This window comes from Euphorbia lathyris, chromosome 6, assembly GCF_963576675.1.
Source record: "Euphorbia lathyris chromosome 6, ddEupLath1.1, whole genome shotgun sequence".
Taxonomy (NCBI): domain Eukaryota; kingdom Viridiplantae; phylum Streptophyta; class Magnoliopsida; order Malpighiales; family Euphorbiaceae; genus Euphorbia; species Euphorbia lathyris.
In genome coordinates this window covers 55,859,986-55,881,444 of record NC_088915.1, presented here as the reverse complement: position 1 = coordinate 55,881,444, position 21,459 = coordinate 55,859,986, and the positions used below count along the sequence as shown (strand labels likewise).

The window sequence follows — 21,459 nt, the reverse complement described above, 5'->3', positions numbered from 1 at the left end:
TGTATATTTAGAAGATTAATTGTGATATTTTGAGAAGAAGAGTGAAATGGAGAGAGTTTTGTATATTCACAAGATTAATTGTGATGTAAAGAGAAGAAGAGTGAAGAAAAGAAAAGTGAAGCGTGGAAAAAAAAGTGAAGAGTATATAGATATATAAAGAAAAGAAGAGTATATTAAGAAGAGTTGTATAATTTTTTTGAAATTGAAGGGGCAAAACAACATTTTGCCCCTTCAATTATTTACGAACTGTGTTTCCCCAAACAGGAAGTAGAGTTCGCGTGCGAATCTCAATTGAAAGAGAATCGCACGCTTGTAGACACCGGTGATTCAATTACATGTGTCAATGTCTTGTCTTTTCATATTTGCTGTTTACAGACATATCAGTGATTCCAGTAAATTATTTATCGGAATCTTCACAATTACTGAAATCGATGAATGGATCACCAGTTCAGTTGATCCTGGTTAAAAAAATGAGCACTATGGTTAAAAAAATGAGCACTATGGTTAAAAAAATAAGCACTACAGTATGCATTATTTTTAACTAGAGTCTAGTAGTGATTTATTGGGGTTTTCACAATTATTGAAACCTGGATGACCGGTTTTAGCTGACCCTAGTTAAAAGCATTATTTTGAGGAAAAATCCAAAAAATTGGAGGCGTCCTAAATTGGGGGCTGTGCATTTGGGTACTTGCACATGCCCAAGTAGTCAGTTAGGTTGAATCTCTTTTGAATGGTTATTTGAGTTTGGATTAGTTCGACTGACCATTAAACACCCGCAGTCACAATCTTCCAAATGAAGGGTTTCCGAATCCAAAGATACAACCAAGCACAGCATAGAAAAACCTCTTAACAATTCAATACTTGTATTTTAAACCATCCAACCAAAGCAACAGTAAAACCATTGTCAAAGATGAGGGTCTTGCTCTCCAATTCCACAGCTCCACTCCCGCTATCTTCTTCCTGCCCGCCAACACCACCCAGCAAATCCATAGCTAAGCTCAGCACTGCTACCATCGTCGACAATTGGGCCAAGAAAACCTTCATTGGAGCCTTAACTGGTGTTCTTTCTTTCAACTTTATACTCTCTTCCCCATTTTCCTTTGCATCAGAATCCCCGTTCGGTCAGCTGCAATTGCCTTCGCCTCCGTCGGAGGAGTATTGCACGGACAATCAAGAGGAAAATCAAGAGGAGATTAACGGACCTCAGTTGGTGACTAATGAGGGGATTGTGGAGGAAGCTTGGCAGATAGTTAATGACAGCTTTCTCGATACTGGCCGCCATAGATGGACTCCTGAATCTTGGCAGGTATTTAGCTAATAAATGCAATTTAACTACTGAAGGGGTAATAAAAGGCCTATGTTATTCATGTTATTGAGTTTATTTTGAAACTGCAAACATACTACTACTACTAGTTTTCAAGCCTCGTTTAGATTCAAACACTCCCCTTGTTGTTTGATGAAAGTGTCCTGTAAAATGATTGCGGCCAATCTATTGCTTTATAACAAATCTACACAGTGTGAAAGGAGCAATGCTTGCAGTATCCAACGGAAAACGGCGTGCCTTCTTAGAGAAGGAGCTGTCGTTTTCCGCTTGCGACCAATCTTTTGGATGTACGACCGACTGTTCTCCAATGAATGGAGTAACAAGATAAGTCGGGCTAAACTTACATCCTACAAATGCACGGGAAAAGTCGTGTTTCAGAGGGCTAAACTTACATCCTAATAGCACTGTTTTAGCGACTTACTCTCGTTCTGTAGCAGTGACGCGCAGCAATTACAGTCAGTAACCATTGTCAATGAGTAAAGGTTCAGTTTCAGAACGCAACAACTGTAATGGGTCTGACAATTCTTGTGATATCCTGGGATAAACGGCTTGTTTAAAAATTTAACCAAACGCCAAAAGCACAATCTTAGTCTTGACGTTTCTTCTTTTAGTTTTCATAGATGATATGTGGAGTTTTAATTTTTATATTTTGTAAAGCATTGATTGGACAACAATGGACTGTCTTTCACACGAAAATCCTTTTTCTGCTTACAGCAAAAGAGGGAAGATATTTTAAGCACTTCTATTCAGAGTAGGTCAAAGGCCCATGATATGATTAAGAGGATGCTAGCTAGTTTGGGTGACCCTTATACACGCTTTCTCTCACCTCCTGAGGTAATTAGTCTCATGTTCTTCAGTTCTTGGGTTTTTTTCATTCCCCTCCAAATTTGAATAGCTATTTCTGGTGATAGAAGCTTTTAGATTCATTCTTTTCTCATTGATTACCTTGGCTTGTAATGGTTGATGCATGTATTTATATCAAATCAAAATGTTGGTTTGATAAAGAAGAATACTGCTCAGAAGAAGTTACTAGAATATTATGTATTCCGAGGGCCATAGAATGAGGTAAATTTCATTCTGGTTTTACTCCATTAGAATAGTTCTGTAATAAAAGTTTTGAGTGCGGGAAGCAAGCTTCATGTGGCAGAAACTTATTTGTGCTTGAACTTGGAAGTATGAATTGGAAACGTTGTAATTCAGTGAGGTTCTCTCTATTTGAAAATCTGGATACACACAGGTCGTCAATTCTGTTATCACGACAACATGAGTGAGCGGCAAGCCAGTGACAACTAAAATGTCCTCAGTTTTGTTTTGGTATAATTTATTCAACAGCCTACATGTTTACTACATGAGAATTATACCTAGGATGGGATTGCATGAAGTGTTTAAGAAGGATTTAGCATCATTGAACCTTTTTATATTCTAAATCAAGTAGAAAGGAGAAAGAGGTTGGCTGTGGGCATACGTGGACTTCGTTAAATTGAGTTAAACATTAGTTGCATAATTGTTTCTTTTAAATAAGTTACTCTCTTAAGATGTGAAGTTTCATGTTGCAAAAATATAACAACTTACATTATATTGTGTTTTTATAATTCATTTTGCACTTGGAACTTTTCTCTTGCACCTGTGCATGGCTTTACTTGTGTATTTTTTCAATTTTCTTAATTTATGGCATGTATTTCCTTTGTCATTGGAAAGTTCTCAAAGATGGCAAGGTATGATATGACTGGTATTGGAATAAACCTTAGGGAAGTTCCAGATAAAAATGGAGAGGTGAAACTGAAGGTATTAGGGCTTCTACTGGATGGGCCTGCCCATACTGCTGGTGTAAGACAGGTAAGACAAACTGGGTTACCAAATTCTATATCTTTCAGTTGATCTCACATATTAATATATTTATATAGTGGAATGATTCTCAGAAGTCAATAAAACTTCATTGTTAATTTTAATTAATTTAGGATGACATTCTGTTTTGCTTGGTAATGAGGATTCTTTTCCTCATCATTATTGTTAAGGAACCATCTGATCTAAAAGCCTAAGCTAATAGGTAAGGCCTAATAATAGCTTTGATATATTATCTCTGACAATTATCATGAACAATTTATGGTTTTTCATGTTCATATTACATTTATGGAATATGTTATCATAAAATCTGCGAGACAATCTCTATTACTTATATCAGAGCATTAGTTCTAGGGGTACGGATTGCTGAATGATGAACCTCCCTCTTTGGAATTTCGTATGTCTGTCCTCTCCCTTTCTCCAATTACCTAATGTTATTATCAAATGTATATGGCATTTTTGTCTTCCTAAGACCCAATATTTTGTTCAGCTGCCAAGCCTGCTATCAGTTTCAACTTGGTTATCTCAAAATTCTAATTCTTTGCAGTCAGCGGTTGAAGAAATCATAGTATAACTTATAGCTTTTCCTATCTTTTAATTCACTGGCATGAAGATGCCAGAAATTACGATTGTTGTTATTTGAATTGTATATTTTATTATTTATCTTCCCTTTTATTTGGAGGGCTTATTTTCCATTTTGTTTGGATGATATAAATGTTTCTATGTGGTTTAGATTATTGATTTGCTCGTTTTACATGAGAACTAGTGTATTGAGTGAACTATATTGTGTACTCTTTTGCTAGGGGGATGAAGTCTTAGCTGTTAATGGAGAGGATGTAAAAGGGAAATCAGCATTTGAAGTATCATCTTTGTTACAGGGTCCAAGTGAGACATTTGTGACTATTAAGGTCAAATTTGGCCTTGGAAAAAGTTACCTTGTGTCATTATTATGGTAATTTATTTATTTTCATTAGTTTTGAGACTACATGCGTCAATTGTAGGTGAAGCATGGCAACTGTGGACCTTTTCAATCCTTAGAGGTTCAGAGACAACTTGTTGCTAGGACTCCTGTCTTTTACCGCTTGGAGCAATTAGATGATGGTACCACTTCTGTTGGGTACATGCGCTTAAAAGAGTTCAATGCCTTGGCTAGAAAAGATTTGGTAATTGGTAATGTTTATCTACTTTGGCTAAGTGATAATAGTTTTATTGCGGGAGCTTCGAGAAAACATAAGTAGTACATCTTTATTATGCATGGACTTCAATTTGTTTCGTTTCAACAAATACTCTGCACTTCACAACATTGGAGCTTTCAAAGAACAATTAGCTAATATATATTCCTTTTGTTTTTTCTTGCAGTTGTTTTCATTAATCCAAACTAGATCATTTGATTCCATCCCATGTTTCACGGGTTTTTGCATTACAACAATACTCTACCTCTTTTCTTTATTTTTATTTTTTTTAAAACACAGCAGTGATGAGAAATGTCATGGAACCGATTAAACTAAAAGCTCAAGCTAATAGTTAAGGCCAATCATAGATCTTATATTAATCTCTGACACACCCCCACACCCAAATGCCGGGCCGTTTGGTCCTAGAGGCTCTGATACCATGTCATGGAACCGTTTTAACCAACAGCTCAAGCTGATAGTGAAGGCCCAATCATAGATCTTATATTAATCTCTAACAAGAAACTGTGGCAGCACAATCAAATTAGAACTTCTTTCATTTTTCTTTGTGCTACTTATTTAACAATAGGTATAAGGAAACCGTGATTTAAAGAAGCTATATCAAATCAGAGAAATTAGAGAATGACGTGACGTGGTATAGTCCATTTTGATGCTATTCATGACATCGTACTGCACTATTTGTGATTTTTTTCCCCTTAAGGTGGTTTGGCCATGTAAGACAAAGAGCGCTTGATGCGCCGGTTAGGAGGACTGAAGAGTGGCAAAGGGATGTAGTGGTGAGGGGTAGGGGAAGACCTAAGCAAACTTGGAGGAGGGTGATCGAGAGTGATATGAGGGTATTGGGGATTGAGGAAAATATGGTAGTGGATAGGAAAGAGTGGAGGGAGAGAATTTGGTCGCTGACACGACTTGATTTCACGGTTTTATATGATGGTTCATGTTAGCCGACCCCGAATCATTTCGGGACTAAGGCTTTGTTGTTGTTGTTGTTGTTGTAAACTATTGCTGGATCTCGAATTATCCGAATACTTCCAAAATCCAAACACTTATCTTAATTGCTCCTTTATTTATTCAATATTTATGTTGATCTGATAACTGTATCTTTGAGAAGATTAAAAACAGTATTGAGTATACTTAAACTTGTGTAGTTCTTTCTGGCGTAGTGGTATTAAGTAAACATGTCTTCTTTTTTCCAGCAATGAAGCGACTTCAAGACATGGGTGCCTCATATTTTGTTCTGGATCTTAGAGATAATCTTGGTGGACTAGTACAGGTTTTCTCACTTAGTTTGTTTTTTTGTAATCAGCTTTAGCTCAATATGCAGTTTCCTGATTTTGCATTTGTAAATTATAAGGAGAGGGTGTTGTTTTGGAAGATGTAAAATTTCACTATATAAATCCTAGGCATAGTTGTTAAATCGAGATTCGACTCGTGACTTGAAATCTCATTTTGCGAATCGGGACTCGTGAATCAAATCAAATCGTAAGATTCAAATCAAATTCAAAATGCTATAAAAAAAATATTAACCATATTTAACTTTAAATATTAGTCCAAAAATACAATTTTAATATCTAAATACATATTATATCAAGTTATAAAAGAAAGTAGAGACAGACATAACATAGAAAATAGAAAGAATAGAGAGTAGAAGAAGATAATAACAAATAAATAGAAAAGAAGAGGGAAGGTTTTGGAATTTGTAAAGTGAAGAGTCATCTAATTGAAAGTATTTGTATTTCATAACTTCTGAACGTTTTTTTGTTTTTGTAAAGTGAATAGTCATCTTCTTCGAAACTTCTTCTGCTCGTTTTTGAGTTGTTAAAAATTGATTTTTTTTAAATGGTGGCCTGAATCAACCGAATCGGTGGTGACTCGGCCGATTCATGAAGCTTCCGAGTCGTACCATAGATACGACTCAAATTCTTCATGAATCGAATCGTATGAGTCGACTCGCGACTCGTACGATTCTAACAACTATGATCCTTGGCAAAAAGCATAATTAAGCCCCTGAATTTGCCTGTTTAAGGATCAAGCCTCTGATCAATTATTTTTCCACATTGAGCCCTTGATTATTGATTTCGTTATAGATCCGGCCCTTATTTAACTTTTGTGCTGAGTTTGGACGGCACGTGCCGTTAGGGCAATTTGGCCGTGGACAAATAAAAAAAAGAGTTTCTTGACTAACAGAAATAAAGAGTAAAAAGTAAAAAGAAATTACAGAAATGAATTTTCACTAGGTTCTTCCAAGCTCGATCTTCTCCTTTCCTATTTCGCGATTTGTAACCTAAGAATCGCCAAATCGATCTTCTCCCCTAACACCAAAATCCATTTCCAGCAGGTTCTTCCAAGCTCGTTTCCAGTTTGGAAGAATCTACTGGAAATCAATTTGTGTAATTTGTTTTTACTTTTTACTCTCTCTCTCCCCTAGTCAAGAAACTTATTTTTTATTTGTCCACGTGTCAGTGAAAATGTCCAGGTCAGCAGGCCGACGTGTACCATCCAAACTCGACGGAAAAGTTAAATAAGGGTTGGATCCCTAATAAAATCAATGATCAAGGGCTCAATGTTGAAAGTAATTGATCAGGGGCTTGATCCTTAAAATAGGAGAAGTCCAAGGGCTTAATTATGCTTTTTGCTTAAATCCTATGGCTAGGCATGCATCCATTCTCAAATTCCTTATATTTTCTTGCAAAATATCTATTGTATTTTAAGCATGTGTCTTCTGCATATTATTGAAGAGCATAAATTTTATCCTATAAGATACAAGATGCACAACAAATTAACTCTGAATATTCAAAGAGATGATCATAGTTTGCATTATATGTTATTTTATTGACTTATTTCTCATAATTGAGTGCAGTGGGCAATTGTGTTAATTTGGTAATATCTTTTTGCTTAATCCAGGCTGGCATCGAAATATCGAAGCTATTTCTTAATGAAGGGGAGACGGTATGTGGGTCAGTAACATTAAAGAGCTATTTTTCTGGTCATCTGTTGTTGTTTGCTCATGGGGTTATTATCTTTTATTCTTCTTTCCATTTTTAGCGAATTTCTTGTCTTTCATATTTCTAAAGCTACTCCAGCAATCTCTCTCTCTCTCTTCTATAAAATCTTAGTTATCAGTTATTAATTGATGAGGGATGGTTTTGAATTCTGGGGTGCACACCTGAAGGTTGAACTATCTTGTGGATTATACATTTTAACTTATGGATCTACTCTCTCTTATAATGTGCCAACTATCTATCCTCTTGAGATCATAGTTTTTAAATCGAGATTCGACTCGTGACTCGAAATCTCATTTTGCGAAACAGGACTCGTGAATCGAATCGAATCGTAAGATTCGGATCAAATTCAAAATGCTATAAAAAATAAAATATTAACCATATTTAACTTTAAATATTAGTCCAAAAATACAATTTTAATATCTAAATAGAAATTATATCAAGTTATAAAAGAAAGTAGAGACAGACAGAACATAAAAAATAGAAAGAATAGAGAGTAGAAGAAGATAATAACAAATAAATAGAAAAGAAGAGGGAAGGCTTTGGAATTTGTAGAGTGAAGAGTCATCTAATTGAAACTAATTGTATTTCGTAATTTCCGTACGTTTTTGAGTTGTTAAAAATTGATTTTTTTTTTTGGTGGCCTGAATTGACCTACTCTGTTGACTCGGTGACTCGGTGAATCGGCCGAATCGATGGTGACTCGGCCGATTCATGAAGCTACCGAGTCGTACCATAGATACGACTCGAATTCTCCATGAATCGAATCGTACGAGTCGACTCGTGACTCGTACGATTCTAACAACTATGCTTGAGATTGATTTAGTCTCTGGAATTAGTTTTATTTTACTCTTGGAGAGTGAACAAGAAGAATGAATATAAGCAGTTATATCTGTGATCTGATACTGATGCACAAACTGTTCTGGAGGATCACTCTAAGAACCTTAAGGCAACAAATTAGCTAATGGTAATGTGTTTATGCTATATGGTGACGTGTTTTGTCTGTGTTGTAAATTGTAATACTATTGAACTTGAACTTAGCTTTCTACTTGTATGACATAGCTATTAACATGATCTAATTTTTGCGTGTTCGGCATATCTTTCTATTTCTCTTTTTGGTTATCTAATATTTTCATTGCTAACTAGTGCTTTATGTGTTGATTTGAATTTGTTCTCTGTGGGTAGTAAGAGTCGACTTTAGAGTGTTAATGTGAAAGACTTATTCATATCTCAGTTGTTTTTTTAATACCAGCATCATGTATTTTCTTGTTTATGTAATTAGAGTCATATCGTTCTAGGTGATATTTGAAGCATCAGACCGTGGAACCCTTTAGGGGTCTGATTATCGAACTATATTTTGATAATTAGCTACTAATATTAGTTACCTGGTCTGGCTGTTTTTGCAGAGTTAAATTTTCATCATATTTAGTCTCTCAGAAATAGCAAGTCGTTTGGTACCTTATGCTAATTATGTGCGTGAACAGGTAATTTCTACTGTTGGAAGGGATGCTCAGTACCAAAACACTATACTTGCTGATACTACACCCATGGTTACAGCTCCTGTCATTGTATGCCCTCTTATCCTCATGGTCTCAATAAGAGTGCATCCTTTTGTTTTAGTCAATAAATAAAGTGAGGTTTGTCACCCTGAGATTGATTGTTTTGTTTTGTGCTTTCAACGGCATCATTTATCAGTTATATATATATATATACACCATTAACCTTTTTTTATAGAGCATTTACATGCCAACCAACAAAAATATGGGCATAACTAGGGATGGATATGTGCAGCTAAAAGCCATTATTTTGCTAAATTGAAGTCTAAATTATACAAAAAAACGTAGTGTGGTATGCAAGTCCAATGGGAAAACGTGGCTCAACTGATTGGTATTAGATTTTGGTGGGAAAAACTAGTTAGCTAGCAGAAAGTTAAGCATCTCGAACTTGTCTGCTTGAAATGTGATAGCGAAACATGGCTTCTGTTGGAGAACTTGTTTGACCTCAGTTGACTTGGCTTGTTTAGTTAAAAGGCTGGATTGAGTCTGAATAGGTGAAACTTGACTTCTGTCAGATATCAGTCTGGTACACACTAAATAGGGAGGGCCAAAGTATGTAATGCATGTCGATCATAATTGCAAAGAGTAAACAAGCTAATTACTTTATCGTAATTGAACTGGGTCAGCTGAGAGCCTCAGATGTGATTGATCTCTTGGACCTTTTGAGTGAGCCAGAGTACAAAACCCTTTTATCCTTTACCAGACAAGGGCTAGAGGTTGTCCTTTTGAGGATTGTCTTGCAGGCAGAGGGTGCATGCGCTTTTAACAGAACAGGGATAAAATTAACTAGAAAGGAAATTTGTGAATCTCGAAGATGGTGTTATCCTGGAATAGATATGCTGATTCTCATGAGTTTGATAGTGAACTATGATTATAATAATTAGTTCTAATTGGTTGGTGTTTATTAGCTTGGCTTGATAAAATTATGAAGCACAGTTCAGTAGACGTTATAAATTTTGTATCTTATATATGATATTTTACTTCAATCTGCTGTTTTTAAACATAAGGACTACCTTTCATTTATGATAATTATTTTTAAAAAGTGGGATGACATCCTCTGGTGCTTTTTAGTTGAATTTCAAGTTTTTCATTTTTTGTTCTTTTTATTTCTCCATATAAATGAAAGATATGGTTCCACACTGGTGCAACTATCTTGGAGGGTCAAGTCCTTTGTGTGAAGTCTGTGAGAATTATTTGTTTGGGTGATCTTACAAGTGTGTTAGTGATGATATCTTGAATCAAATCTAATGTAGGTTTTGGTGAACAACAGAACTGCTAGTTCGAGTGAAATCGTGAGTTACCCTTTTACCAGATTATGCATGATTATCTTGGTTTTGCAGTTGGAACAACTGTAGTTGAGGCTCTTATTTCAGGTTGCCTCTGCTCTTCATGATAACTGTAGAGCTGTTCTTGTGGGCGAAAGGACTTACGGCAAGGTTAGTTTATTTTTCAATGATCAATTGCTTTTGTCACTTGATTAAACTTCCATATTGGTATATTTCTTATTAATTCCATTGGATTCGGACCTGTCTCTTTGGACCTTATAAGTTGGTGTAGTTTGCTTTGTGGATTCAACTACATGTCAAACATTTTTATAGCAATGCCTCACGGCTTTAAAACATGTCTACATGTATTGGAAACACATTTTACTAATATAGCCCAATCACTCCCTCTCCATTTCCATTTTCTGCCTATCCTCATCCTTTAGGGCCGCTCTTTGTTTAAGCATTCCACCCCGGCGACACTCCCTTAGGATCGAGTCATTACAACTTTTCTGTCTGAAAGAGTAGTTAATTATCAGAAGGATATGTCGGATTCGGATAGTTACGTTCCAGTGAGGAATACACTAATTAGTGATGAGTTACTTTAGCAGTATCTAATGCCCTAGCAAATATATATTTCAGGGTCTGATTCAATCGGTTTTTGAGCTTCATGATGGGTCTGGAGTAGTTGTAACAGTAGGGAAGTATGTCACGCCGAATCACAAGGACATAAATGGCAACGGAATAGAGCCTGATTATCAAAATATTCCAGGTTAGGTTCAAATTCATCATCCTATTATCGATTCTTCATTTTCTTCTTTTAAGTTAATAGCTAAAGAAATTTATACACACAGCTTGGAGCAATGTTAAACAGAGACTCTCACAGTGCAATATGAACCGACAGCAGCACCGATAAATTGAAGGTTGTAGAAAAGCTTTTTTGTCTGAAATTTATGCATATTGAAGTGAGAAGCAGTTGGGTGACGTGGTTGTATTTGTGAAGCTAACCCATGTTAGTATGTTCCAGATAAAAAGCATCTAACTTTTTGGTAAACTGAAAAGCATATGTTTGACCAAAGGCATCTAGTTCTACTTGCTTTACAGAAAGAGTGGATAAGTCTTTCAGTTTCTGTCTTCAGAAGAAGCTAAAAATGAGTTGTAAAGCTGTAAAATCATACAATGTGTTGTAAATTTATTGAAGCTGTTTCTATCTTCCCTTGCAATATAAGCTTTTGATATGGAAATTTTGACAAAACTTTTGGGTTTGAAAACCGCAAAACATCTAATTTATCACTTCTGCAGATGATCATATTGAATTGTGTTTTTTTCCTCCTGAAAACATCTAGGAAAAAGAAAGCACGAAAAGAAGATTGTATGTTGTATTTAACATATATGAAGATAGGAAGAAATTCTACATATTAAACTGGCAATAAACATTTGATAATCTTGTTCTGGAGTTGATTATATATTTTAGTAATGTAACATTTCTGTCTGATTGGGAGAGATTGAGAGAAATTCGACCATACTTTTAGAGCGTACACAGCACCAATTATTGTCATTTGCATATTTTTATTCTTAACACTAATCATTTTATCAACAAAATGATGTGCATTATTTTTTAATTGTTTTAATGCATCAGTCAATAGAACTAAAATGCAGTCTGCAACTGCTAGAATAATATTTCAAAGTGAATGGATATTTTTTTTTTACTTTTCTTAGCACAATAGTAGGGTAATTTTTTTTTTTTTTTGTGGCAATATAGCCTTTTCGATCGAACAATTTGAAATTGTTCAAACCCATTTGAGTTATTGTCATAGTTTCTGTTTAATAACGGCTACAGGTTTTATGAAATTGAATCTGTGAGTCATACTTTACTTGCTCTTATCTACTGTCTAATGCATTATATCAACGGCAAGAGTGTCTGGAACAAACAAGCTTATTAGGCAAAAAAAAAATCCCAAAAAGAGAAGCAGCATTCGACCCGAACTTCTTAAAAATAAATTATAAAGTCCATAAGTTTTGTTTTCACTAACAGTTTATTTGTTAATCAAAGTATTTACTAGTCAAACATATAAGAAAAATCTATTAGTCATAGCACTAACAGATGTTTAGATAATTTTTAATAGGAGAGACCAAACTATTTAGGAGAATGAAATTTAGAGATTTTATAATATATTTTTACAGAATAAAATTTAGAGATCTTATAATATATTTTTACAGACTAAAATAGTATTATTAAGGAAACAGTTAGAAAGCTTAAGTTAGAAGAAAAGAAAAATTAACCCAATCTCAAGATTTAACTAGGCACGTGAATTAACTGAATCATTAAGGTGAATGTAATACAATAGTTGAAATTTTACCAGTGAGTTTATTTATTTTAATTTTTTTTTTTTAAGTAGGGCTACTGACAGACTTGAAAAAGTAATCCATAGATGAGGAATATGCCTCTATATTGTATGGAAAGAAACAATAATAGTTGGATTCGATCTCAGATATATGCAGGACATCTTTTCAGCAAAAAAACAAAAATAAGGCAATATCCTGACCTTTACGTTTTCTCTTATACAAGAGAACCCTTGATTCAACATTATACTACTTGCATATATATAAAGTAGAAGTTTGAATTTCTCGATAACACAATTTAAACATACAATTTATCTCATTTGACTGATTTATCACATTTATATTATATATAAGCATATAAAATATGTAAATCATATGACATGATAACTCATTTTGGTACAGTTCTAATTCTAAACACCAAAACCAATATGATTAAGAAACCTAATTACTTGGTTATCATTTTATCAAAATTTGCATTAAAAAGGGAAAACAAAAAAAATCCAAATCTGAGCCACCTTTAGCTTTTGATTCAGTCCTATGAACAGTAAAAGGAACCTACAAAGGAGAAAAAGATAAATGCCATAAATTCACCTTCACTTAAATAATAAACTATAAATGTAGCATCTTAAACATAAGATTTAAATTCCAAACATATAACTCTTTTGCCTTTTATTTTTGGCATTTCATATACCTTTTTTTCTCCTTTCCTTTGCACCTTGTCTTGCTTGCATAATATAGCTATCCAATTCCTCCTTTCTCAAGTTTTCTGATATTCCCGCCCTTCTCTCTATGATCCAAGGAACCTTTGATTCTTCAAGTTTTATTTATATAACATATTTAAGAATGATATATAATTTCTTCTTTGCATTAATATCATTGGTACTTCTCTTAGCTTCTATATCATTGTTCTTCATATACAAGAAACTCCTAAATCAAACCCCACATTTTGGGAGCAGCTTTCAGTCATGGGTTCTCAATATTTCACAATCTTATTCCTCTTCTTGCTTTTCCTCAACCCAGGTGATTTTGAACTTCACTTTCTATGAATAATTTGATATAGATGTAGTTTTGAGAATATTTTTTTGGTTTGGATTTGTTCCACTCTTTCCTATGACTATTTTGTTTTGTTTCGAAATAATTTAGTAATTTATTCAAAAAAATGTCCAAAGTGACTCCCTTATGCTAGGAGAAAATAGTTTCCGTTGAAACTATTAGCAATTTAGTTTATTTTTATTGTGATTATGCAAGGAATAGAAACAGAGAAACTTGCAGAATGTTTTTCCTTTTTATGTTTTATTATATTTACATATTCGATTTACTTAATCCTGTTTCAGTTCTATGTCATGTTTCCGATGTTTCGTTTTGTAATCCGTAGCTCAAAGACAGTTTTAAATTCCTTTTTATATCAATTAAGTTTCAGGTTTTATAATCTTGTTGCACTTCACATGTCAATTTATAGATGATCATAAGGCAGTAAAGCATTTACGAATATTTCACATAAGGATTTCAATTGAAGGTCTAATTTAAATTACAAGAAAATGGAGATTGAGTTTCATTATGAACACCTAACTTCAAATTTACATGTTTTCTACCTATTTTGTCCTGTTTCAATCCCTAGTTTTCTGCAATTTTAGTATTGTAATAGAGGAGCTGTTTGTGATCAATCATCGTGTATGAACTCAAAATATATCACATGTAAAAGAGGAAAGGAAAGGAAACCTTATGTTACCTTTTGATATCTTCAGGTTCAAGTGTTGCAGAAACACCTCCGCAGGAAGCAATCTGGAAAGAAAGAATATCAGAGAACCAAGAAACCCAGATACCTTTCTCATCCTCAGTGTTCACCACCCAATTAGACACAATTCCCATTGTCAATCCAACACCACCTTCGACAACTACTCCAATTGATAATCCGAGTCCATTCGACAATCCTAGTCCAATTGACAATCCTATCGACTCGCCGCCTGCACCAACTGCATTCACAACAACACCGCCGATGCCACCAGCCACTACAATACCGCAAATTCCCCCAACCACTACAACTCCAAATCCTACAACTCCAATTTCAACTCCAACCTCATCAGGAGGGCAATGGTGCATTGCAAGTCCAACTGCTTCAGAGACTGCTCTACAGGTAGCTCTTGACTATGCTTGTGGCTATGGTGGTGCCGACTGTTCAGCACTTCAACCGGGAGCAGGTTGTTATAATCCAAACACTCTTAGAGATCATGCTTCTTATGCCTTCAATGATTACTACCAGAAGAATCCAGCTCCTACCAGTTGTGCTTTTGGTGGAACAGCACAGCTTACCAGCACTGACCCAAGTAAGTAATCTTCTTGCTGATGCGTGAAATCTATATGTGCGGGTCTATGTTACACATGTCAAAATATGTATGGAAGGGCTTCCATTTGTGACATGGAGAACCAGGTGTTTCTAATAATTTCCCTTGAAATCCATACCATAACCTAAATTTATTGCGCATAAGTTATATATCATTTCCATTCCTAAACAGCAATTTATGAGAAAAAAAAAACAAAAAACCCTACGCTTTTGCTTTTCCAAAAGAATTACTCCATAAAACATTTACCTTATCATTGCTGGAGATATAACTGAATCGTTCAGCCACAATGCTTTAACTTTTATATTAACTTGCACCCAATCTAACTTAATTAACTCTATATCACCACAGGAGGGTTCATAATTTAGAATGCACTAACTTGAAATCTGCATATTGCAGGTAGCGGAAGCTGTCACTTTTCATCAACCAAGTCAACACCAAGGTAATAGTTCTAAACCCATCTCCAATAACATTTATCTTTGCCAAAATTCTGAAATTAACTCTGTTTTCTTTTTGGAAATACAGCATTACTCCGCCAGCTAACCCACCCCCAGCCCCTACAACCACCACCCCGACCACCACCACACCAACTATAATGACTCCACCAATGCTAACCACACCAGGAGGACCAACAGTTTTCGGTGTGGCAGAACCAACAGGCTCACCCAACTCAGCAACTTCTGTTCCTACCAGTTTACTGCTCCTCTGTTCTATAACAGCAGTTGTGGCATCGCTTCTTGCTTCGGATCAAGTCTAAGCACGTGAAACTAAGTTTACTGCTCATGGAAATGAGATGGCAGTTTCCTTGTTGCCAGCAAACTTCATCAAATTCCAAGCAGGCAGAGAGAATCAACATTGAGATGTCTTCTCAAGGCCTCATTCCTGCCATAAAGTTTATATGCTATACTGCTAGTGTAAGCATATTAGTTGATTAAGAATTCCAGAGAAAAAAAAGATAAGTATAGAAAGTCTTAGGTTATTGTACTTGTAGGCAAGTTAGATTAGTAAATTTCCCTTCAGTTTTAGCATAATAAATTATTAGATAAGCTTCTATGGTCTAGAACTATTACACAAGAAAGAAAGATGTACTCATTATAAGCTAGCACATAAACTTATTTATGAATGAGAATAGCAGGAGCAACATAAGAACTCAGAAAACAATGATTAGCACAGGCAATGAGCACAGCATAGACATTCATAAATATTACCTCAAACCATCTTGTTCCTGGGGAGAGTAACTATTCTTTCAGAACAAATGCAGATGTAATGAACGAAAAGTCACGAAAATGCGACCTTGTCATGAAATGGGTAATACCTACGCAGTAACTTTGCAAACCATGCCATGCCTAGATTATCCTGCTGGTATGAGCTGCCCATTGAATTAACAATTTTGTTTTTTCATACATGCATATTCTTTTACCCCTAAAAACTTGAGAGGTATTAATCTGTTTGCTAATGAACATTATTTCTTTATTTAACATCATCACAATACAAATGTTCTTATTCAGCATTTGAAATGTGATTAAGCAGCAGTTGAACACCAGATGTTGTCAATCAATGAAAAATTCACAGAATTTTTCCAACTAAAACCCTTAAGAGACCATTTCATCATAGTCTATAGGTGTAAGTGAAACAAACCTAGGACTAAATGTTAATACTTCTTTGAACTGCGCGGTTCTTCACCTCACACAAGTAAGCAGGTTTGATATCAAAATATTAAATATTGCATACTTCCAAACAGATGAAAATCTGAGACAGAAATTGGCTTGCGCTTCCGGAAAGTAAAACAAAAATGAATACAAAATCCAAAGGGAGTGGTACAATGGTCATTAGTATTCCTATCCAGTAACTGACCAGGGATTAAATCCAAGACATTTTACCATTTCTTTCAAAGAAGTTGCACATCCTCACGAGAATAAAGGACATATAAAGCAATTATTTGCTGATGCTCATCCTTTTGAATGAGTTCAGTGATTTACAGATAGATTGGTAACGAAATAAACTACAATTTATTTGTAATCAGATTAAGAACAAGCATGAGACGACAGTGACACAGATGATGGCCAAGGTGGCAACAATTGAACCTTGCTCAAATGTATTCTGCAATTTTCCTGCCCGTGAGAAATGCTGGAAGGCTAAATAGCCTGCAATCACCAAAGCAAGGATAGCACCCTGTTGTGTTCCCCTGTCAACGGAAAATGACAAAATGTGTAATTATGTTATATGTATATTATATACCATGGTGACAATCTGTCTGGCAGGCAATGCGTCTACTTACCTCAAATTCATTACTTGATGGGGAGCCACAATCACAAAGAGTAGTGCCATAAACGGCAAGTCTAGTTCACCTAATAATAAGGAAGATCAACATCATATCCTTTGAGTTTCCTCATCATCTCAAAATTGACTATAAAACCACAAGATACGTGCAAATTTCTTATTGTTAACTATCTTACCAAAAGTAGCAACTAGGAGTAAAAAAACACCAATGCCATCTTGGAACCAAAACAATGATTAATCTAAGATTTTCCTACGCCTACAAATAGTCTAAGTATGTAAAAACAGAACCTACCAGGGATAAAGAAGAAAAGACGCACAAGAAGTGTCATGAAAGCGGTCCAAATTCCATATTCACCCCTGCAAATCAAACACATCTATCGAGACTCGAAGATCCCAAAATCGATTAATAAAATTAATTAAAAAAAGACGTGAAAAATTACTTGATCCATGAAATGACACTCGATGGAGCCTGTAGAGCAAATATTGGAACAAGAAAAGACTTATGAATCGCAGTTCCCTTAGCCAGCATCAGAACGCTGAAGATTGAAATTAAACATAAATTAAGACTTACAGCTCCATAAATTCAAAATCTATACGTGACAATGCGTTTGGACATAATCATAATCAGAGAGACGCTTACACAGAACAGATGGTGGAGATCCACTGCATGTTACGAGCAGCGATCGGACCGGCATAGCAAACCGCGCTAAATCCTCTACCCTTCCTTTGCATGATTGTATCATTTGCCTTAACTCCAAACCTGTCACAAACAATCACAACATTTCGAACTCGATCAAAAAGAAGTGCGGAATGAAAATTTAAATGAGTGATCAAATGCATGAACAGAGAGCCACCTGAGAGGATTGAAGCTGACGGAGCTCGAAACTCGTGGTACGGACGAAGAGAGTTTGCACTGGTAACGCGGATTTTGCATACAAATAAAGCTCCTCTCGCTCTTGTTATGGAGAGCGAGCGGAGTTGCTGATGACGATGATAGGCACAGGCTCAACATTTTTGTCACTTTCTAATTTGACGTATCTCTCCAAAGAAGACAGAGCATGGGAGTGAAAGAGAGAAAGAGGTCGGTACTAATAATAATAAATAGCCACCGCAAAGAGTGAGATTATACGGTGTCGTTTCGAGTAAACTTTTCGCGGATTTATTTACGTGGCGGGTTCTTATTGGTGTATTCTCCTGCTTTATTTTTCTTCCTGAATTCTTAAGCATTATTGAGTTGCCACGTGATTGATTCACGATTCTTAATAACGGATCTTGATCCAGTCTAGTACAGTAGACTACCATATATATATATGTTTGCTAATTTTCTGGTTAATTTAATTAATTTATAAAATCATAACTTATTCCTACTGGATTAAATAAATATCTCAGTGTTGTAAAAAAAAAAAAAAAAAAAAACATATATCAGTAGTAAACCATATTATTAGATTAATCTAGATTTCTTAATTAATTAAGATTCCAAACCAAGCAAGCACAAAACAACTGAGAGCAAAAACTCGTGAAGAAAACAAAAGCAAACTGATTATTATTTGATATAATAAAGATTCAAAACATTCTTCAAGGGAACAAAGCGTGCTTCGGCTGAATCTCCATAGCCGATGGAGTGGGATTTTCCTCTCTAACACAATATCCTTCGAGCATATCAGTCTCTTCGGTGCTTAATCCTACTGTGTTAATCAAGTTAGGCCAGCAATGTTCAGTAATTGTACGGATAGCTTGGCAGCAACTGGGACCTAGGTAGGTCTCGCCATTGATGAAGAAAGTTACGATCTCTCCGGTGCAGGCTTGAAGTTCGATCAAAGAATCCCAGCAATTCGACGATTCCGCGTCCAATTTTAATCGAGCCATTAGATTCGAGCCCAAGGGACGTGCCATGGCATTGTAATTCAAGCCAGCTGCTAAGAAAGCAATGAGAAGGATGAACTTGAGATTTGGAGTCATTTTCAGAGGTATATTAACTTGCAGATGTAGTGTAGTGCTGGTTTGATGCTGCGTTGGTTTGTTTATATAGGAGTTGTGACATTTATGATCTGTTTCAAACGTTACTTGCATGGAATGTGAAGGGGCTAATCTGTTCTATCTCCCTTCATCTCCTCTCCGTTTCAAACTCTCTTCCTTTCCTCTTGATGTCGCACTTATTCTCAAATTAATTGTCAATCCTATTCATCTTCTCTCCGTTTCAGTGTGATTTAGGACTAGTAATTCGATCCCTCTATTTTTTTTTTCTCTCTTTTTTTTTCCCCAATTAACGTTTGGGTTCTCTCCAATTTATGGATTGAATCATTTGAATGTGTTGGAGGAACAGATAAGCGTCTGAGTTAGCCCCTGTTTCCTTCTTCCATCTTGCTTCTATTTTGGAATTTTCAAGTTAATTTCTTCTTTAGAATAAGAATTATGATTATGATGTTAGCTCATGTTATCCTTTCAGTTTAGTGTGTTCCATTTCCTAGTCAACGTGAATCCTGCCTTGATCACTAAAAAACTATAGCTGTAGCTGGTTTCTGTCTGTATATTTAATATTTATACATCAATCCTTGGATTGCTTTCTTTGTGTAAAAGTCCAAACTTGGGTCGATGGGGTTCTGAGCTGCTTTCGTATGCTGGCACAGATTACAGCTCATCAATTCTGCGTTGCTTAGTTTGCATGTGTATTGGGCTTCAGTCTTCATTTTGCCTATGGAAGTTTGAAAAGCAGTTGATCAAAGATGTAGAGTTTTTTTATGGACTGGTTCCAATGCATATGCAGTGTCTCATAAGGCGTTGGTTGCTTGCAGAACAGTGTGCAAGTTGAAAAAAGGTGGTTTTGGGGTCACGGAAATTGTGCCTTGGAATAAGCAGATTTGGAATCTTATTAGGCATATACAATCCTTGTGTGCCACTTGTGTTATTAATAACAAGCTAAATAGGCTTAGTTGTTTGGGGTATTTGTAAACCTTTGGTTTGTAGTTGGAGCTGGAGATCCTTATTGAAACTCAGGGCTGGGTTTAAGAATAATTTTGAGTACATTTTAGGGGATGGTAAAACCTTTTCCTTTTGGGATGATCCTTGGGTGTCTGGACAAAGTCTATCTAATCTGTTTCTTGATCTTGCCATTGAAGATACAAATGTTTCTCGGTTAGCTGTTGTAGCTGATGTTTTGAGGCGTTGTAGGTAGGTGGGTTCTCCCTTATCATTTGAATGATGTGACTGTTAATTGGAGAAGGATGATGAGTTGGATGGGTAGGAGATCTAAGGAGAAATCTTTGCTTGCTACTTTTCGAAGATTACTGTTTTCAGCTTGTGTTTATGAGATTTGGAATGCTAGGAACAGATTCAATTTTCATCATTGTTCCTTTAATTTGAATACGATTGTCCATAGAATTGTTCATAATGTAAATTTGATGCTCCTGCTGTACTGTATAGGATGTCTTCTGATGAATATATAATAGGATTTGAGTTGTTTTTCTTTTGGATCCTGAGGGGATCCTTCAAGTTTTGTGTTTTCGCATTACTGATTATTATTTAATCATCTAGTAATTTATTTCCCTTAGTGAGTATGAACCGTTCAATTTGATCCGAAAGTGAAAAAAAAAAATCAGACTCAACGACAAAGAAAACTTGAATAGTTGAAGCAAAAAGGTCCAAAAATGGACACCTGTATTTTTTCAACCAATTCTATTCTAGTGAATATTAACTTAATTATTAGCTTAAAAAAAGGTTGAATTGATTTTTTTTTTTAATAAACAGAAAACTTGTATTAAGAAGTAAAACATCATTCTGAATACAAGATGAAATACAAACAGAAAAATCTTCAACGAGTATTTTCATATGAAAAAGAAAGCGCGTCCAAGCAGTTAAATTATGTGTGACAGTGTTCGCTTGACGTCTCTCAAAAACAAACTCAATTATAAAACAGTAACGATGGAACTGATGTGGCATCCTCTCCTTTTTTCACGGATTAAAAATAATAATTTTAATTATATTTATATTTAATATTCTCCAAATCCTGGATTTTCAAATTGAGAGAGATCAAGAATTCTCACTATTTCTTCGATTCATGGACCCAATTCAATTCAGTGGGATCTTTCATTCACATTTTTTTCCATCAAGAACGTTTTATAAAACTCTTGGACTCCCGAATTTATAAATGATGATTTTCTAAGTATTTTTCATCTTTCAAATCTACAAAATTTGAAAATTAATAACAATAATAATTATCCAATTTTATCAGTTATAATCTTTCTAACAGATAAATGATGATTTTCTAAGCATTTTTTCATCCTTCAAATCTACAAAATTTGAAAATTAATAATAATAGTTATCC

General features: G+C 35.2%; 3 protein-coding genes across 5 annotated transcripts; 2 read left to right on the top strand and 1 right to left on the bottom strand.

Annotated features, from left to right (window-relative positions):
• The first annotated feature begins 765 nt into the window (after positions 1-765).
• On the top strand, positions 766-11,390 carry LOC136232575 (carboxyl-terminal-processing peptidase 1, chloroplastic). Of its 3 annotated transcripts, XM_066021800.1 has the most exons (12): positions 772-1,306; positions 2,039-2,158; positions 3,023-3,160; positions 3,970-4,074; positions 4,168-4,336; positions 5,553-5,629; positions 7,261-7,305; positions 8,843-8,926; positions 10,168-10,206; positions 10,288-10,350; positions 10,819-10,948; positions 11,031-11,390. In XM_066021800.1, exons 1-12 carry the CDS (start codon positions 911-913, stop codon positions 11,090-11,092), a joined length of 1,428 nt encoding a protein of 475 aa, XP_065877872.1. In that variant the 5' UTR covers positions 772-910; the 3' UTR covers positions 11,093-11,390. The 3 variants fall into 3 exon arrangements, 2 of the variants coding, with proteins under 2 accessions (XP_065877873.1, XP_065877872.1); XM_066021801.1 differs by lacking the exon at positions 3,023-3,160 and having other exon boundaries at positions 771-1,306; XR_010690551.1 differs by lacking the exons at positions 10,168-10,206; positions 11,031-11,390 and having other exon boundaries at positions 766-1,306; positions 10,255-10,350; positions 10,819-10,905.
• A 2,022-nt stretch (positions 11,391-13,412) lies between these two features.
• LOC136233078 (PLASMODESMATA CALLOSE-BINDING PROTEIN 1-like) lies at positions 13,413-16,118 on the top strand. The gene is made up of 4 exons (XM_066022628.1): positions 13,413-13,539; positions 14,265-14,843; positions 15,258-15,300; positions 15,384-16,118. Exons 1-4 carry the CDS (start codon positions 13,485-13,487, stop codon positions 15,613-15,615), a joined length of 909 nt encoding a protein of 302 aa, XP_065878700.1. The 5' UTR covers positions 13,413-13,484; the 3' UTR covers positions 15,616-16,118.
• Positions 16,119-16,608: 490 nt separating this feature from the next.
• On the bottom strand, positions 16,609-18,218 carry LOC136233079 (cold-regulated 413 inner membrane protein 1, chloroplastic-like). The gene is made up of 6 exons (XM_066022629.1): positions 17,993-18,218; positions 17,779-17,898; positions 17,579-17,674; positions 17,431-17,495; positions 17,137-17,206; positions 16,609-17,043 (listed from the first exon to the last, which is right to left on the bottom strand). The coding sequence occupies exons 1-6, from the start codon at positions 18,148-18,150 to the stop codon at positions 16,878-16,880; spliced, it is 675 nt and encodes a 224-aa protein (XP_065878701.1). The 5' UTR covers positions 18,151-18,218; the 3' UTR covers positions 16,609-16,877.
• Between the last annotated feature and the right edge of the window lie 3,241 nt (positions 18,219-21,459).

Excerpts from the sequence above, each read along its gene's own strand:
- LOC136232575 (XM_066021800.1), top strand. The coding sequence starts at position 911 with ATGAGGGTCTTGCTCTCCAATTCCACAGCTCCACTCCCGCTATCTTCT. Across the intron at positions 3,161-3,969 it reads ATACTGCTGGTGTAAGACAG|GGGGATGAAGTCTTAGCTGT; the intron begins GTAAGACAAACT and ends CTCTTTTGCTAG. Across the intron at positions 8,927-10,167 it reads TGGTTACAGCTCCTGTCATT|GTTTTGGTGAACAACAGAAC; the intron begins GTATGCCCTCTT and ends AATCTAATGTAG.
- LOC136233078 (XM_066022628.1), top strand. The coding sequence starts at position 13,485 with ATGGGTTCTCAATATTTCACAATCTTATTCCTCTTCTTGCTTTTCCTC. Across the intron at positions 14,844-15,257 it reads GCTTACCAGCACTGACCCAA|GTAGCGGAAGCTGTCACTTT; the intron begins GTAAGTAATCTT and ends TGCATATTGCAG. Across the intron at positions 15,301-15,383 it reads TCAACCAAGTCAACACCAAG|CATTACTCCGCCAGCTAACC; the intron begins GTAATAGTTCTA and ends TTGGAAATACAG.
- LOC136233079 (XM_066022629.1), bottom strand. The coding sequence starts at position 18,150 with ATGTTGAGCCTGTGCCTATCATCGTCATCAGCAACTCCGCTCGCTCTC. Across the intron at positions 17,207-17,430 it reads TCTTTTCTTCTTTATCCCTG|GTGAACTAGACTTGCCGTTT; the intron begins GTAGGTTCTGTT and ends CCTTATTATTAG. Across the intron at positions 17,044-17,136 it reads CATCAAGTAATGAATTTGAG|GGGAACACAACAGGGTGCTA; the intron begins GTAAGTAGACGC and ends TTCCGTTGACAG.